Here is a 19,470-nt window from a genome sequence, read left to right as displayed (position 1 = left end):
TGTAGGCATAAACTATATAATGTATGAAGCCTGAAGTCCAAATAGCAAAGAAACATTTTCACAAGAATAACACAATTGCACCTTTATTCAAACATATAACTGCAGAAAGAAAAAGCCGCCTTAACATGCGACATTGACACCAGTTTATTATAACTGTCTCTTGGTTCAACAGATACAGCCCCTGCTTGGGAAACAAGGGGTCACGGGTTCGATCCTGCGCCCCTCCCTTTTGAGAAGTAAACTGTTCTTAGTCTTACTGTTTTAGAATAAAAACATACATTTGATTTCAGTCTGTAACAGCCGGTGCAATTTATGATCTTTGTAAAGGTTAGCTTTTTTTTTTTTTATTCACTTTTCACTCTCTCAGTGGCGTTCAGAATCAATCCATACAACCCCATCTGACACGGCTGTTTTCACTAAAGACGCGCTATAGCTCTGCAGTGTACCACGATGCATACTAACGCCCCCCTTTTATTCAAGTGCACTTTTTCCATCGCCTTTTCCTGTAAGAAGCAGTGTACACACTTCTCTCTATGCTATGGTTTCTATTACACACCTGAAAGAAAGAGACAATACATATGAACATATCCAGCATACAGCAACATGCGGGGACTGGCAGGAACACTCAATAAAACTGAATAAAAAGAAAATCAAGTGAGCGGTGAGATCTGAAGAAGACAGCTTCGCCAGCGTCTGTGTGTCAGAACGGGTGGGGCGTTAGCATCGTGGTACAGCACAGAGCTATAAGCGTCTGTATTCTGTTTTCTTTGTACTCCAGGACGCAGAGGAGAGAATAGTAAAGAGCAGTAAGTTGGCTATATGCAATCATCAGACACTCCCCATCTGCCCGTTGTTTTGTTATACTTTTCAATACTTTTATACTGCTCAAGCGGGCATGCTCAAAAATACACGTGTAATGCCACGAAAAGTGCACGCAGACACTTCATTTCGCAAACAAAACAAGTGCACTTTTATTCAAAACTACCTGTATAACCGAAGAAAAAGAAAGCAAGATACAGTAGGCGATTGATCGACATCTTGCATGGTGCAATGCTAAGAAGTGCAGATTTTCATTCCGTGCTATATAAAATCATCACATTCAAATATTAACAGTTCCCACACACCCAAGGACCGTCCTTCCTACATTTACGACCGTGTACTTGTTGCGTGTACACACCTCTCTGTGCTATGGTTTCTATTACACTGAATGAGCACCTGACACTGTACTTTCTTCCCTGGGGAAGGTCCGCATCAGAGAATTTCCAGTTCCTGCATAAATTCACACCTGATCTGGCGCTGTTCGTTTTCAAATAATATTGCATTAGTGCGATTATATTTTCACATATATTGTCTTTCTTTCAGGTGTGTAATAGAAACCACAGCATAGAGAAGTGTGTACACTGCTTCTTACAGGAAAAGGCGATGGAAAAAGTGCACTTGAATAAAAGTGCACTTTTGTTATACTTTTACACCAATATATGTTCCTGTGTTTGAGCGACACGGGCAGATGGGGAGTGTCTGATGATTGCATATAGCGCCGAAGTTACTGGTCTTTACCATTCTTTCTTCTGCATGTCCTGGGTGCAAAGAAAAAGCATACAGCAACATGCGGGGACTGGCAGGAACACTCAATAAAACTGAATAAAAGAAAAGCAAGTGCGGTGAGATCTGAAGAAGGCAGCTTAGCCAGCGTTTGTGTGTCAGAACCGGGGGCGTTAGTATGCATCGTGGTACACTGCAGAGCTATAAGCGTCTTTAGTGAAAACAGCCGTGTCAGATGGGGTTGTATGGATTGATTCTGAACACGACTGAGAGAGTGAAAAGTGAATAAAAAAAAAGCTAACCTTTACAAAGATCATAAATTGCACCGGCTGTTACAGACTGAAATCAAATGTATGTTTTTATTCTAAAACAGTAAGACTAAGAACAGTTTACTTCTCAAAGGGAGGGGCGCAGGATCGAACCCGTGACCCTTGATTCCCAAGCGGGGCTGTATCTATTGAACCACGGAGTCAGTTATAGTAAACTGGTGTCAATGTCGCATGTTAAGGCGGCTTTTCTTTCTGCAGTTATATGTTTGAATAAAAGTGCAATTGTGTTATTCTTGTGAAAATGTTTCTTTGCTATTTGGACTTCAGGCTTCATACATTATATAGTTTATGCCTACATTTTGTCATCTACTACTAGAATATAAAAAAAGTTTCTGTTTTAACAATGTGTTGACACAGATTACTGTAGAAACGGAACAGACATGAAATGCGTGTGTTCCAAACAACGATCTATTATTTCCACTCTAAAACTCCACTTCACTCCCAGATACTCAATCAAGACATGAGCTGAGAGAAGTTAGTGCGCGTTCTAAATTGGTGGGGGATGGAATAGCCGGCTGCTCAGCTTCTCTTTATCAGCACATTTAGAGACAAAGGGCTGGCGGAGAGGTGTGAAGGGATTTAAGAAGCAGTTTAAGGTGGGACGGAATTACGAGTTTTTTCGTAGGCTCTGGTAATTCTAGTGTTAATGATTGTCTGGGGAGGCATATCCAGGGAGGGTCACACAGACCGCTACAGGCTTGACATAGGCACCTTGGCTGCCATTAGGTATCAGGATGAAATCCTTAGACCCATTGTCAGACCCTATGCTGGTGCAGTGGCTCCTGGTGCACGACAATTCCTGGCCTCATGTGGTGAGAGTATGCAGGCAGTTCCTGGAGGATGAAGGAATTGATACCATTGACTGGCCACCACACTTTCCTGACCTAAATCCAATAGAACACCTCTGGGACATTATGTTTTGGTCCATCCAATGCCACCAGGTTGCACCTCAGACTGTCCAGGAGCTCAGTGATGCCCTGGTCCAGATCTGGGAGGAGATCTCCCACAACACCATCTGTCGTCTCATTAGGAGCATGCACCGATGTTGTCAGGCATGTATACAAGAACACAGGGGGCATACAAACTACTGTACAATTTTGAGTTGCTGCAATTAAATTTTGGCAAAATGGACTAGCCTGCCACATAATTTTTTCACTTAGATTTTTGGGCCGTCTTTGAATTCAGGGCTCTGTAGGTTGATCATTTTCATTTCCATCAAGCGATGTGGCATCCTTTCGTTCCTAACACATTACCCAGTCTATATCAGTATAGATATCCAGGAGGATTTCTTTTTCCCATTGAGATCTGATGTGTTTTCAAAGTGTTCCTTTAGTTTTTTTGAGCAGTTCATATATATATATATATATATATATATATATATAGATGTATGTATGTACAGTGCATCCGGAAAGTATTCACATCCATCACTTTTTCCACATTTTGTTATGTTACAGCCTTATTCCAAAATGGATTAAATTCATTTTTTCCTCAGAATTCTACACACAACACCCCATAATGACAACGTAAAAAAGGTTTACTTGAGGTTTTTGCAAATTTATATAAAAATAAAAAAACTGAGAAATCACATATACATAAGTATTCACAGCCTTTGCTCAATACTTTGTCGATACACCTTTGGCAGCAATTACAGTGATCCCTCGCTATATCGCGCTTCGACTTTCGCGGCTTCACTCTATCGTGTATTTTAAATGTAAGCATATCTAAATATATATCACAGATTTTTTGCTAGTTCACAGATTTCTGCGGACAATGGGTCTTTTAATTTATGGTACATATTTCCTCAGTTTGTTTGCCCAGTTGATTTCATAAAAGGGACGCTATTGGCGGATGGCTTAGAAGCTACCCAGTCAGCGCATGTATTACGTATTAAATAAAACTCCTCAATGATATGCAATGTGCTTCCCGAGCGGTGCTTGATTGTTTGCTTTTCTCGGTCTCTCTCACTCTCTCTGAGTTCTCTGCTCCTGACGGAGGGGGTGTGAGCAGAGGGGCTGTTTGCCTAGAAGATATGGACGCTATTCTAAGAATGCTGAAAGACTACCTTCACATTGCTCCCATCTGTTGCGGCTGCTTTATCGCGGTGCGCATACTTAAAAGCCCAACAGCACGTATTGATTTTTTGATTGTTTGCTTTTCTGTCACGCTCTCTCTCACATTCTCTGCTCCTGACGGTGCTCCTTTGAAGAGAAGATATGGTTGCATTCTTTTAATTGTGAGAAAGAACTGTCATCTCTGTCTTGTCATGGAACACAGTTTAAACTTGTGACTAAATGGTGTTATTTCATGTCTAGAGGGCTCTAATAATGTTAACAGTGTGGGAGAGTTTATAAGGGCTTAAAATATATAAAAATAAAGAATACAAACATATGGTTTCTACTTCACGGATTTTCACCTATCACGGGGGGTTCTGGAACGCAACCCCCTTCAATCGAGGAGGGATTACTGTACAGCCTCAAGTCTTTTTGAATATGATGCCACAAGCTTGGCACACCTATCCTTGGCCAGTTTCACCTATTCCTCTTTGCAGCACCTCTCAAGCTCCATCAGGTTGGATGAGATCATCAGAGATGTTCAATCGGATTCAAGTCTGGGCTCTGGCTGGGCCACTCCAGGACATTCACAGAGTTGTCCTGAAGCCACTCCTTTGATATCTTGGCTGTGTCCTTAGGGTCGTTGTCCTGCTGAAAGATGAACTGTCGCCCCAGTCTGAGGTCAAGAGCTCTGGAGCAGGTTTTTATCCAGGATGTCTCTGTACATCGCTGCAGTCATCTTTCCCTTTATCCTGACTAGTCTCCCAGTTCCTGCCACTGAAAAACATCCGCACAGCTTGATGCTGCCACCACCATGCTTCACTGTAGGGATGTTATTGTCCTGGTGATGAGCGGTGCCTGGTTTCCTCCAAACATGACGCCTGGCATTCACTCCAAAGAGTTCAATCTTTGTCTCATCAGACCAGCGAATTTTGTTTCTCATGGTCTGAGAGTCCTTCAGGTGCCTTTTACTAAGGAGTGGCTTCTGTCTGGCCACTCTACCATACAGGCCTGATTGGTGGATTGCTGCAGAGATGGTTGTTCTTCTGGAAGGTTCTCCTCTCTCCACAGAGGACCTCTGGAGCTCTGACAGAGTGACCATCGGGTTCTTGGTCACCTCCCTGACTAAGGCCTTTCTCCCCTGATCGTTTAGATGGCCGGCCAGCTCTAGGAAGAGTCCTGGTGGTTTCGAACTTCTTCCACTTACAGATGATGGAGGCCACTGTGCTCATTGGGACCTTCAAAGCAGCAGAAATTGTTCTGTAACCTTCCCCAGATTTGTGCCTCGAGACAATCTTGTCTCAGAGGTCTACATACAATTCCTTTGACTTCATGCTTGGTTTGTGCTTTGACATGAACTGTCAACTGTGGGACCTTATATAGACAGGTGTGTGCCTTTCCAAATCATGTCCAATCAACTGAATTTACCACAGGTGGACTCCAATTAAGCTGCAGAAACATCTCAAGGATGATCAGGGGAAACAAGATGCACCTGAGCTCAATTTTGAGCTTCATGGCAAACGCTGCGAATACTGATGTACATGTGCTTTCTCAGTTTTTTTATTTTTAATAAATTTGCAAAAACCTCAAGTAAACTTTTTTCACGTTGTCATCATGGGGTGTTGTGTGTAGAATTCTGAGGAAAAAAATTAATTTAATCCATTTTGGAATAAGGCTGTAACATAACAAAACGTGGAAAAATTGATGCGCTGTGAATACTTTCCTGATGCACTGTATATATGTATATATATGTATGTGCATATATGTATATGTATGTATGTATATATGTATAATAATATGTATTATTTCTTTATCAACTTTCCCATACTCAAGATGCTTCACAGAGTCTCATAAGGAAACAGCAGGTATATGTAACTTTGTATACAGATGTTTCCTGAATAGAACATTAAAACAGATGGATACAGATATATACACGTGTTTGTGTCTAATTAAAATATTACTGTTTTGCAGATCGTGGATTTGTTGCTGCAGCTGAAAGTGAAAGAATCTTTTTGAACAGACTAAAGGAAATCTTAAAGCAGAATGATTTTCCTGTGTAAGTAAATGGAGGATTAAACAAGACAGAACCATGTGACTGTCAATATACTGTAGCAGTACTACATCAGGGTACTATAGGATGAGTTTGTCGTTCTGCCACTTAAACCTTTTCATTCCACTAATACACAGTTGTCTGATTTCTTTTTGTTTGCCAGCCTTTATACATGACCAGTGGGCATAAGGTAGAATTCAGCCCTGCATAAAATGCCATCCTGCACAAATTCACATCTGTGCATTTATAGTAGGTCATATTATAGACGACACTTAACCTAACATGCAAGTCTTTAGGATGGAGAAGCACTATCTTGTGTCATTGTCAAAAGCTTATGATTGGTAAATGTTTGCTTCTATTAATTGTGTAGATCTAGGGAGCAGTGCTGCCTCATGAATTCAGGGACACAGTGGATCTAAAGTTATGGTGTAAATAATAATTGTTTTTTGGCAATTGGCACAGTAGCACATTAATATCTGCCCATTTTCAGTAAGACATTGTGTCCTCTAATTGGACCACAGTAGTATTAGCATTCTTATTTAACAGCTGTTTAAATATTTAGAAATATTTGCATTTAACATGACTTGGGTACAATATACCCAAAGAGCAAAACAAAAAATAAAAATGCTAACAAGACCAAACAAACAAAAAAGTTAATGTGTAAATAGAAATAAATGGTTGCTTTTTGTTTATATTTTACCATAGAGTCCACCATACTTATGGATTTATATTTATAGTCCATCCATCCATCCATTCATCCATTATCCAACCTGCTATATCCTAACTACAGGGTCACGGCGGTCTGCTGGAGCCAATCCCAGCCAACACGGGGCGCAAGGCAAGAAACAAACCCCGGGCAGGGCGCTAGCCCACCGTAGGGGGCACACACACCAAGCACACACTAGGGACAGTTTAGAATTGCCAGTGCACCTAACCCGCATGTCTTTGGACTTTGGGAGGAAACCCACGCAGACACGGGGAGAACATTCAAACTCCACGCAGGGAGAAACCAGGAGGCGAACCCAGGTCTCCTAACTGCGAGGCAGTAGCGCTTCCCATTGCGCCACCATGCCGCCATATTTATAATTTTTCAACATTTTTTTCAACATGACATGCATTTGTTGATTTGTGTTAGAGAATCTAAACAGATTGCTGCTCTACAGTATATACAGTAGGTGTTGGCATTTGTGGAGTAAAGAGCTGTGTCACCTGTGCGAGAGACAATCGATAACTTTGAACTAAGCCCCCATCCAGTCTTAAAGTTTCTTCAACATTATGCACTACAGTAATCTCTCCTCGATCGCGGGAGTTGCCCCGCGATAGGTGAAAATCCACAAATTAGAAACCATGTGTTTGTATGGTTATTTTTATATATTTTAAGCCCTTATAAACTCTCCCACACTGTTAACATTTATTAGAGCCCTCTAGACATGAAATAACACCATTTAGTCAAAAGTTTAAACTGTGCTCCATGACAAGACAGAGATGACAGTTCTTTCTCACAATTAAAAGAATGCAAACATATCTTCTCTTCAAAGGAGCAGAGAATGTCAGAGAGAAAGAGCGTGACAGAAAAGCAAACTATCAAAAAATCAATACGTGCTGTTGGGCTTTTAAGTATGCACACCGGGATAAAGCAGCCGCAAAAAGGGAGCAATGTGAAGGTAGTCTTTCAGCATTTTTTTAGCGTAGCGTCCGTATCTTCTAGGCAACCCGCCTCTGCGCAAACAGCCCCTCTGCTCACACCCCCTCCGTCAGGCGCAGAGAATGTCAGAGAGAGTGAGAGAGACCGAGAAATGCAAACAATCAAGCACCGCTCGTGAAGCACATCGTATATCATTGAGGAGTTTTATTTAATACATAATACATGCTCTTATTGGGTAGCTTCTAAGCCATCCGCCAACAGCGTCCCTTGTATGAAATCAACTGGGCAAACAAACTGAGGAAGCATGTACTTTAAATTAAAAGACCAATTGTCCGCAGAAATCTGCGAACCAGCGAAAAATCTGTGATATACATTTAGATATGCTCACATTTAAAATTCGCGATGGAGTGAAGCCGCGATAGTCGAAGCACGATAAACCGAGGGATCACTGTATATAGTTTCATCTTGTAAAACTTTGTACTAGTGTGCTAAAATAAAATGTTTATTTTTTAACTGATTCTGGCCCTTAAAATAAATAAATTCATATAGGAATAGTGTTTGTTTAATTTAAAATTGTATTCACCACATCAGCACTTGTACTGTAATTTTTCAAATTTTGTCACATCCTTAACTGTCTTCTACCTTCCAAGCCGCACTCTATTGATTTTTAATAATGATACCCCTGCCTCAGGGAAACAAATCTTAAGCATCCTCTACAAATCAGACAAAGGTATCTCTGTTTTCTTTCTTTTGCATTTTGCTTCAGTTTCAGATAAAAAAAAATAGTATGCAAGATATTCAGAGGTAAATGTTGATTTGTAAAGACTTATTGTTATTTTATCTAGAAAGCAAGAAGATACATGATATTGAAATCTTAAGTATTTGGCTTTGTGAGGCTACATTGTTCTTAGCTGTAGAAATAATGCCCTTGTTAGAGCTGGCCGTTTTTACATTGTTTAAAGACATTTTTTTATTACCTTTCGTCTAATCTATTTCTTTCACTGCACACTTACGATCTGCCCTGGAGACCAGTGCCATACATATTACAAAGTTCCAAAACAAAAAAGCAAGGGTGGGGGCCAGGAATGTAAGACCCAAGAGGATTAGCAAGGAGCCAATATATTCTCCACTTTTTGAAGAGCAACCATGGACAGGATGATAAATGGGAGAAGTTTTTTGTACATTTCTGGAGATGCTATAGATATACCCAGGTGTATCCACAGGTGTCATGTTAGGCACACTTTTTATTAGACCAGCTATATGCTTCGTATTGATCAGTATGTCATACTTTTCTACCTTGAGTTCTTCATGTCTTTATTAGTTTTTATAAACTTTTCTCAGCCTCTATGAATAGTGCTTGGTTTTCTGTAGGTTGCTCACCTCATACACTCATTTTCTCACTGACACCTTTCATAGTATCTGGCATTATCATGACTGAACCTGTCAAGAATGGTGACGATGAAGAGTAATATTTTCATATGTCGTGTCATACTGTTTCTATATTGCAAGGTTCAGCTGTTTTATAGATCTTTCTTTTCTAATTTGACTTAAAGGGTTTATATGAATTACAAAGATATGTACATAACTCACTCAGAATGTTAAGTAGGTTATTCACCAATACATGTGTACATAAACAGGTCCTTAACAGAGTCCCTGGATGAAAATGAAGACACTGATATCTTTCCAGTTGACCTTACTCTGCATTCAGACCTGCTGACTCCAGAAGCACTCCAGTGCACTCCAGCAAATCTAGTTGAGGTTCACAAAGGCAACCAACCAGGTGAGCAATTTACTGTTATTCTTTCAGATCTGCAGTATTACACAGATGTGATTTTAGTGGCACAATATAAAATTCACTGTGCAAAATGTGTATATTTGCTTACTTTTAAAATGTCTGCTGTTTGTATGTTATTTCTAAGTTCTTAAGATTAGGGTGACAAAAAACATAATACAGAAGCACTAATAACAGAAACACATTCGTGCAGTTCAATATGCTTGTTACAGGTGGAATCCCATTATAACGGGGAAAAAAATATTTCATTATAATGGAAATTTCATTATAATGAATACGGGAAAAATATGCATACTATTGTGACCGGGTCCGCCATCTCTAACGGCAGTAGTGAATGGACAGCTCTGTAGCTGTTCTGCTGTGTCTGATAAACAGTAAAGCAAGGGCAAAGTAATTGGTTGTCTTCTGGTTTTTGGTAAAAAAAAAAAAAAAAAACTTCAGTTCTTGCGAAATTTACATTTCATTTAAACCAAATTTATTTAACATAATTTTGTTATGAACATTTGTCCAGGTCCTCAGAAATATTCATTATTCTGATTTTGTTACTTTGGTATTCGCTGTAACAAGATTTGACCTGTATTGACCTGGCTTATCTAATTAGTCCAAGTGAAGAATAATTGTAACTTAATTATCCTAAACAGGATGAATAAGATACACTTCCATCCTAAATGGAATATATGAAGGTAAAATAAAAGCACTTACAGCACATATAGTGAACACCAAAAGGCTAAATAAACATTTGATGTTATTAGCATACTAAGGCATAGGCACAGTTTGGTTGTCACAACTTTATTTTGGGACTTCGGAATGACAGCATGCTGAACAAGTTTATTTATGTAAAATTTAAAAGTCCTCAGTTTTCTTGCATACAATATGTACTTTGTTACAGTAGGCCATGTTGTACGTATGTTCATAGCTCTTTTGTGTTTTGTTTTTTTTTGTAGCAATTAATCGAAGGAGTGCTGACAACAGTGAACTTGCCGTTGTAGATGAAGAAGCCATTTTAAATTTGCTGGAGTGCAGTCAAACCTTTCAGCCTTTGTCACAAAGACTTATTCAATCTCCTGTTTTTGGTGAGTATGATTTTTTCCTAATTAATCAAGGTAGGAAATGTATACTGTACATGCTGTAAAATTCAGGTGCATTTGGGGACTTGGTTAACTAATTTAAAGATGGCATATTTTAGGTTTTTGAGTCACTTATCACATTTTTGTTTATTAAATATTTTTGTAACAGTGAACCATATGCAAAAACAACAGTGATAATAGAATTAAATTACATGTGTTAGTAGATAACATTAAAAAGACACTTTTTTTAACTGCAGTTTACAATGTCATGGTAGCACAATAGCTTTCACCAAGAGCAGATTCCAACTCAACTGATGTAAAAATGGCATTGGTTGATGTCGTCTTGTTGGTTTTAGAGGATTTTTGACTAAGTGTACTTAAAATTTCTTATACATTTCTTAAATAGGTTTGGCTCCCCAAAGTAGGACTCACCAGAAGTAGCTCAAGCCCAACTTAAAAGCCAGTTGTCAAACCCACACAGACAGAAAAATAAGGCTCAGTCATTTACATACCAAAAGTTAAAAATGAAGAGAGGAAAACCATAAGACCCCTCTATATTTAAAAAAAAAATTCAAATGATTTGAAAGAAGTGGGGTAAAAAGTAGGTTTTGCCTAAAAGGCAACACCTAAAAGCAAACAAATCCAGTAATCACCAAACACTAATTGTGCCATCAAACCTGGGCACGTATCAAAATCCAGAATATCTAAAAATCAACAAGGAGCACTATCAAAATAATATGGAACAATTCTCAGTGCCAAAACCGCAATTTCATCAGCTTTTTTTTTTTTTTAAAATAAATAGCACTGGGGCAGTTGGTTCCCCAGCTTCAGCATTAGGGCGCTAAATGCACAAGAAACCTAATTTAAAGGACAAGACACCATACACAAGCATTCATAAATGCAACATTATGTATAAAAATGTTCATTAAAGAATACAACACAATAAGGGAAAAAAACAAATCAATATTTATAAAATCATAATTAACAGTTAACAAAAATATTAAATGAGCCAAGGATAAAACTCTGTCAAAACCATAACAGTTCAGAGGGAGAAAACTAAGAGAATTTTTAAATAAATGAATGTAGTCAGTTGATCTGGCAACTTTATGGGAGGCTATTTCAACATCTACAGTTGTTCAGTGAAATGTATTCAGGGAGAATAAAAAGATTAATAAGAATTAGCTTATTGGAAAAAGGAAGAGAAAGAACATCAATACAGCAGCTGTAAAAGACGCTGATATGAATCAGCTGTTTAATTAACAAATGAAAGAGCCAATTACCAGGACACATTTTCAGGAGATTCCTACTTTATAATTGTTTAAGCAATCATTAGTCTGAAAAAAAGTCTAAATTATATAGCAAATTTTATTCGAAATTCATCTGTCAGTATTCTTTAAGACAGTATATTGAGACAGTTTAGAAATATTCTTCAGGCAGATGAGTCTAAAATTCATCACCTTGATAACTACAAATAATTGCCATATTTGTTAAAAATGTAAGATTGTATACTACCAAAATAATTGTATCCCCACTGTCATGTATGATGGAGATGAAATGGAAATGACGTGACTTGCGCCACTGAGGGGAATGCACATTTTGGTCACAGTAAAGTACTCTAGGCCAGAACATCAGGTCCTCACTCTTTTGAGTTAAACTTGAACTTCATTCCAGTAGTATGCCAATGATCCTAAATAGTCTAGTCAGTATAGTATAGTAAAGAATGATTTATGAGGAAGAAATTGGCATTTTTGGTATGGCCAATTCAATTCCAGTTGTTTAAATAACAAACCTGAAGTCAATTTAGTTATAAAAAAAAAAACACCCCCAGTATTTGAAATGCTTTGAAACTGCCACTGTTTTTTATTTGGTATGAAATTGTTAAGTGCTGAATTTTTATTAGGTAAATCTAAAAGTGATATATCTTCAGATATTTATCACAGGGTGACTGTGAATCCTCTGTTCATTTAGAGCTATTTATGGTAGTTTATTAAATGGTGTTTAATCTAGACATCGTTTGACTCCCTCATTCAAATTCTTAGGAAAAAGCTATGTGGATAAATACAGTGAATAGAAACACTTTTTTAAATAGTTAACAGTTATCTAATATAGCTTTTTGATAACTTTTACTGCTTTCATGTTGCTGCAATAAACTTATGATAACTCATTTTAATAACTTATTATCTGTAATTATTTAATGTATTGCTTATTTTATAATAATCATTGAATAGATATATATAGGTATATTTAAATTAATTTCTCTGGTTTTCCTTCAATTCAGAGAACAATCAGGATCATTCTTTGGTGAATTTACTAGCTGGTTTGGAAGATGATGGTTACCAGGCAGACAGATCAAGAGTGCTTTCTCAGCATCAGGCATCTGGATTCAGTAGCCACGTACAGAACAGTGATGATGAGGAAGCAGAACCCGAACTGGAGCGACAAGAAGCAGAGCTTAGCTTAGTAATGTCACAGCGGTGGGACAGTGATATCCCAGATCACAACTCAAAATGCAGGTATGATTGTTTTTTAAAACAACCCTAAAACTAAACAATAAGAAAGTGGAGAGTTTCCACTTTGTCATCATTATTTAAATAGAAGTGATTTACAAGTAAAGGCCTTTTTGCATCTTTTATGGCAGCCATGTTCTCTTCAGAAGAGGTCATCCACCTGAAGTTAAACATGTTCAGGCCCAGCCAATACTTGGATGGGAGACCATCTAGAAAAAGCCTGGCTTGCAGCTGGAAGAGGTGTTGGTGAGGCCAGTGGGGGGGCGCTTACCCTGTGGTCTGAATGTTGATCCCAATGCCCCAGTGCAGTGACAGGAACTCTGTGCTGTAAAAATGTTGCCGTCCTTCAGATGAGAGGTTCTGACTCTCTGTGGTTATTAAAGAACCCTGGACATCTTTCGTAAAGAACAGGATATATCCCAATGTCCAAGCTAAATTGTCCTAGTGATTTTGTTCACCTAATCATCCCCTGTCTCTAATTGGCTGTCTCTTTTACACCACTTCATCACCTAACAGCTAATGTGTCCTGATTCACTGTGAAAACAGCTTTGAGTAGTGAGTAAAGCACTATATAAATGTAAAGAATTATTATTATCCCTTAATAAGGTATTGATTTGTTTGCACAGCAAAAGTAGACCTGCTGTTGTTGAAAGCAACTTATTGTTTACCTACAATAGTAGGTTTTTATGAACGTTTTCAATTTTTTGCAAATTAGGCAGAATTTTCCATTTTAAATAGACAATATTTCCTCCATTCTATGCATTTTTCATCTGTATTTTGTGTGCCTACAAAATATGAATAAAACATAATGGTAAAATTCTACTGTGTTATAATGAAGAAGTTAAATAAAAATGAAAAAGGAATATTTTGCCCATATATAATTTCCCAAAAAATAATAAAACATTGTCAAAAATGAGAGCAGTAGGCTTAAACATTACATTTTGTTTGTTTTTTTTTTTTTATTGTTTTAACTGTTGCATTCCGAACCTTTGGTTTTGTCAGTTAACAATGAAATGCAAGTTAAACGGAACCAGAAACCAGTTTGTTCCCATTTGTACATGTGTTTGTCCATCATAATGTATCTGTTTCTCTAAACGTTTGGGGAAAAATAGTGGAGAAATGCATTAGGACTAGGAAGTATTCATCGTCTTCCATCTTAAGCACCTAAATTTGAGTGCCATTGCAAAATGTTTTTCAATGCAAGGAGCAGGGCAATGGAATAGATTTCAAAAATGTAACAGGTTAGTTAGAGGAATTTGATAGTATTAAATAAAATTTACTTGGCAGAATTAACAATGCATCTGAAATAATAAGGTAATAAAAAGGATATACAGTGCAGTAATATTTTCGTAACGAAAACGAGAACTAGAACTAAAAATATTGTTTTTCATTTCACAAGAACTGAGATTAAGGCAGACAGAGAAACTAAAACTAAATAAAAATTATTAATATGTGAACAAACTAAAACGAAAATGAAAATTGAGTAAAAAAAAACAAAAAAAAAAACACGGCAATAGAATTTTTGTTAAGTCCAGTTCAGTCGTGCAGAGGGGTTGCTTGTAGGTCGCCCTGAGCGTTCAGTTTACTATGCAATGATCTCGTAACTTGGGCTTACTATAGTCATGTGACGGAACTTCCCTAAAAGGTCGTCGTTTGTTTGTTGAGCACATTTGACTGGCTGGGTTGAAGCAGTAAGTTTGGTTGACAATGGTGAGTTTTACATGGATGTTTGCGGGTAGAAAGCGAGAAAGTAACGTGTGGAAATACTTTAATTACAGCGGAGATGATAAAAGAAGCGAATATAGCATGCGAGAAAAAGGAAAGAGTCTCAGAGTTTCAGTGCAGGACCAGCTGAATCAGTACTTATTGGAAGTCCAGCACTTTTCTGGCACCATGACTGCAGTTGCAGTCAGGGTCCATCATGAAAAGTAAAACAAACGAATACTGATAACATAAAATAAATTTGTCAACTGGTCTGTGCTATAAATTTGTTTTCTGTATGACTTCTGTATAATTTTTATAGTCCAAATCGATGAATTTAGCATTTCCTGCTGAAATACAGGGTAGAAATGCGAGATGTGGCACCAACGAGCCTCACTTCACCTTGGACTGCGCTCTCCCTCACACACTGAGTTGATGTATGCAATTGGCACGTGCCTGTTGCTGTCTCTCTGTATGTCACCAATATAATCTTTGCAGACACGTTTATTATACACCCTGACTTTCCATAGACTGGCTCACATTTTTAATGAATGTGTGTGTCATACCTAGTCTTGCTTGATCGGCCATAAAAACTGCAGTGAAAAGACACAAGGTGAGGCAGACAGCACAGTGCCGCCCTGAACAGGGCGGATGTGAGCCCAACAGGTGCTCGTTGCTGCTGTTCTTCTACACAGAGGCTCTAGGCGTCAAAAAGTTACCAATATCAGAAAGTCAAATGCTGTGCAACGGTCCGTGTATTTTCATTTTTTGTTTTCCGACTGACTGCCAAAATGGAAGATTAAGAATTTTAAAACTAGATTTTCGTGGAGAAGGATAGGCACATGGACTTCATTTACAAATAAAGGTAAGACAATAAATGGTTTTCAGTTTTATAAAAAGTGGGATCAGACTAAGAAAAAAAAAATCCAATATTTAAAAACTAAATTTTGACTTTAAATAAAATGTTCTTTTGTTTTTCTTGTTATCCTTTTGTCGAACAGTCTATTAAAATTGGTTAAAGCATAAGAATTAAAAGCTTTTAAAAATGACTAAATATTTCAATTAAGGTCAAAATTTAAATCTGTGTTTTTTGTTCACCACTCTATACTTTCATTTGTATTTGTATTGAATGAGTATGAATTGAGTAATTGCAACGGCAAATTTAGAACACATGGAGGGTCCGGAACAAATGCGCACTCTCCGGTCTCTCTCTTCTCTATAAATATAACGTTCTTTCTTAGGTAAATATGTGCCTTACCTATGTGTGTGTAAAGAATGCTGATGAGATATGAAACATAACCAGTAGTCAATGTGCATGCTGCCAGTTGAATAGTGAATAAGCTACTCTTTTGGCTTACCAGCTTCAGTACTGGCAGCAGAAATCATCAACATACAGTCTGCTGGCGCCAGTGGCTGAGGACCTTGTCAGTACACCTGCATTCCAGACATTCATCAAGCGAATATTTTCACTGTGTGACTATCTGTGCAACGGACGTTGTTCCAACATTAACAAGTCCCTCGAAATGCGTGCTTTTTTAAAGCTTAATAGTAACATGCTTGCACAGACTGGTTTCTTGGGTTGAAACATTTGATCTTGCTGACTGTACTCATTAGGCCACTTAACCTGTTTAATCATTGATAGTCAAGCTGTGTTTAGAGGGGGCTGGGCGGTGCCTAGAGGGGGGCTAGGCGGTGCCTAGAGGGGGGCTAGGCGGTCTCGTGGCCTTGGAACCCCTGTAGATTTGATTTTTTTTCTCCAGCCATCTGGAGTTTTTTTTTTGTTTTGTTTTTTTGTCTCATCCCTTACCATCGGACCTTACTTTAATTCTATGTTAATTAGTGTTCCTTAATTTTATTTTCTTATTTATTTTTTTTCTTTCTTCATCATGTAAAGAATTTCCCAATTGCCATTTCTGGCTAAAATATTAGAAAGAATTATATTATAATCAATTGGTGAATCACCTTAACTCCAATAATTTATTTGAGATCCACCAATCTGGCTTTAGGCGTTGAGATGGCCCTCCTTAAAGTATTTAATGACATCTCTATTATTACTGACTCAGGTGGCGCTGCTGTCCTTGTCTTCCTGGACCTGACTGCTGCCTTTGACCATGAGATATTGCTGTTGTGGCTTGAACATCTTGTTGGGCTAAGGAGCTGCTCTTAACTGGTTCAGGTCATATCTAACTGGTAGACACTTTTAGTGACTTTAAATTCCTCTTTTTCTTCTATTGCTCCTCTTAAATGTGGTGTTCCTAAGGGATCCATTTTGGGTCCTATCTTATTCTCTATATACCTTCACCCTATTGGAGCTGTTTTTAGGAAATTGAATATTTCTTTTCACTGCTATGCTGATGATACACAGGTTTATATTCCCGTCTGCAACTCTGCAATAAATCAACTGCACAACTGTCTTTCTGAACTAAGATCCTGGATGGCTAAAAATTTTCTTGATCTGAATCAAAATGAAAAGGAGGTGCTCATTGGTGGGTCCATCAGCTAAAGCCCAAATTGGTCTTGGACTTCTCGGCTCTTTCTCTGTCTTTTGAAACTTCAAGTCCGCAATCTAGGTGTTATCTTTGACAGTAATCCTCTCTTTTGAGAAACAAGTTAATTCTGTAGTCAAGAGTTGCTTTTTCCAGCTTTGTCTATTGGGTAAGATCAAGCCTTTTTCATCTTCTAGGGATCTTGAGAAAGCTACTCATGCTTTTATCTTTTCTCGCCTTGATTACTGCAACTCCCTGTATTCTGGGATTAGCAAATCCCTAATACACAGGTTACAGTTGGTCCAGAATGCTGCCGCTTGCTTTCTGGTTGGGGCAAGAAAGTATGACTCTGTTTCTACAATATTAGCTTCTTTACACTGGCTGCCTGTCAGTTTTCGAATTGATTTTAAAATCTTGTTGCTAGTTTTTACATTTTTACATGGGCTTGCTCCTGCCTATTTATCTGAATTGTGTGTTTTACACCAGCCATCCAGAGTGCTTAGATCTTCTGGTCAGTTGTCTCTTGTTGGCCCTCGTACCAAGTGTAAAACTAAGGGGGACAGGGCTTTTGCAGCTGCTGCTCCTCGCCTGTGGAACTCTTTACCTCATTACATAAAGGAGTCGTCTACAATTGAACTGTTCAAAACAAGATTAAAGACTCATTTCTATTCACTTGCATTCTGTGACCTTCAGTAATACTGATGGTTTTCTCATTGTGATTATGTAAAATTACTTCTATTATTTTTTATTTTATTTATGTTCATTTATTTTATTTCTATTGATTCTACTTAATATTTATTTTATGTTCATTTATTTTATTCATGTTAATTGTATGTTTTTCTTTAATTCTATTATTGTAAAGCACTTTGGCCACAGCATTCCTATGTGGTTTTAAATGTGCTATATAAATAAAGTTGACATTGTTGACATTGATCATTTGTATGAAATTGTGCTATATAAATAGATGATGATGTTGTTGTTTAATGGCATTATGAACTGTGAGTGTATTTTGTTGACTGAAACATAACTTGCATTGAAATATGAATAAGGCCAGCATTTGTAGTCTTGCAACAGAAAAAAAACTAAAATTGTACTAATATTATGTAAAAAGACCAAAACTAAATAAAATAAAAACTAAAATTTTAAACACAGAACTAAATAAAAATAACAATGGTTGATCTCTGTTACTTTTTATACATCTAAACCTTTTAATATCCAAAACTGTCAGTTTTGTATTTTAAGTCCGGGAATCATGACTGTCCACAATAAGAAATCATAATAACAGCTGCTTAAAGAGTAAGTTGAGTATTTTCAATATATATATATATTTTTTTACAGTTGTGGGATAAAAAATAAATTTTATTTATATAGCACCTTTCCCATGCTCAAGGCACTTAAAACAAAATGATGTAAATAGATTCTGCATAAAACAATGAAATAAAAATGGGATATACAAAAGCATTAAACAGAATAAAAGAAAGAATAAACCAGAGTATAATACTAAATTCAATACTTAAAGAAATTAAAACAAATCACATAATTTATGATACACACACAAAGAGGCAGAGAGTTAGACTAAGGTAAGCCTTCCTGAACACATTAGTTTATATTGTTTTTTAAAATAATGAATGGAGTTCACTGACCTAATTAATTTCAGGAGGTCATTCCAAAATTTGGATGCTATACAGTTGAAGGCCCTATCACCCATAGAGTGCAGGTTAGTGTGGGGCACAATAAGATTGCCAGAATCAGAGGACCTTAGTGGGGGAAAAGGAGCACAGCAATGGAGAAGGTCTGATGGAGTGCCAGTGCAAGGCTATTTAAAGCTTTGTAGGTTATTATTAGAATTTTGAATTAGAATCCCTGTAAGACACAGGGACCCAGTGAAGGTGAAACAGGATGGGTGTGATCTTCTCGCTGTTGTTGCTTTCTGTAATGACTCTTGCAGCAGAGTTTTGAACCACCTGGAGATATGATATAAGATTTGAAGCAACATCTACAAGTAGATAGTTACAATAATCAATGTGGCATGTGGTAAACACATGGACACATTTTTCAACATAAACAGAAAAGCATAGGAAAGAGCAAATATGGGATATGTTACAGAGGTAGAAGTAAGAAAGTTTTTTAATGTCGTTTATGTGGGTGGAGTAAGAAAGGGAAGAATCAAAAATGACACCAAGATTCCTTGCATTAGAAGTAGGTGTGATGAGATCACAGTTAAGAATGACTGAAAAGGAGCTAATTTTGTAGGAGTTTTGTTTCAATTTACTTTTAAAGAGTTATGCTCCATTCAGGTT

At 37.5% G+C, this 19,470-nt stretch overlaps 1 protein-coding gene across 1 annotated transcript in view; it reads left to right on the top strand.

The window, feature by feature from the left end:
• The window catches only part of rev3l (REV3 like, DNA directed polymerase zeta catalytic subunit), a 361,606-nt gene that overhangs the window by 242,149 nt on the left and 99,987 nt on the right, over window positions 1-19,470 (top strand). Inside the window, exons 8-11 of the mRNA XM_039747940.1 lie at window positions 5,894-5,978; window positions 9,255-9,397; window positions 10,354-10,482; window positions 12,755-12,989. Of these exons, the coding sequence (XP_039603874.1) occupies window positions 5,894-5,978; window positions 9,255-9,397; window positions 10,354-10,482; window positions 12,755-12,989 (592 nt within the window). The remainder of the gene's footprint in view (window positions 1-5,893; window positions 5,979-9,254; window positions 9,398-10,353; window positions 10,483-12,754; window positions 12,990-19,470) is intronic.

This window comes from Polypterus senegalus, chromosome 3 (genome assembly GCF_016835505.1).
Source record: "Polypterus senegalus isolate Bchr_013 chromosome 3, ASM1683550v1, whole genome shotgun sequence".
Taxonomy (NCBI): domain Eukaryota; kingdom Metazoa; phylum Chordata; class Cladistia; order Polypteriformes; family Polypteridae; genus Polypterus; species Polypterus senegalus.
This window is presented reverse-complemented; position numbering and strand designations above follow the sequence as displayed.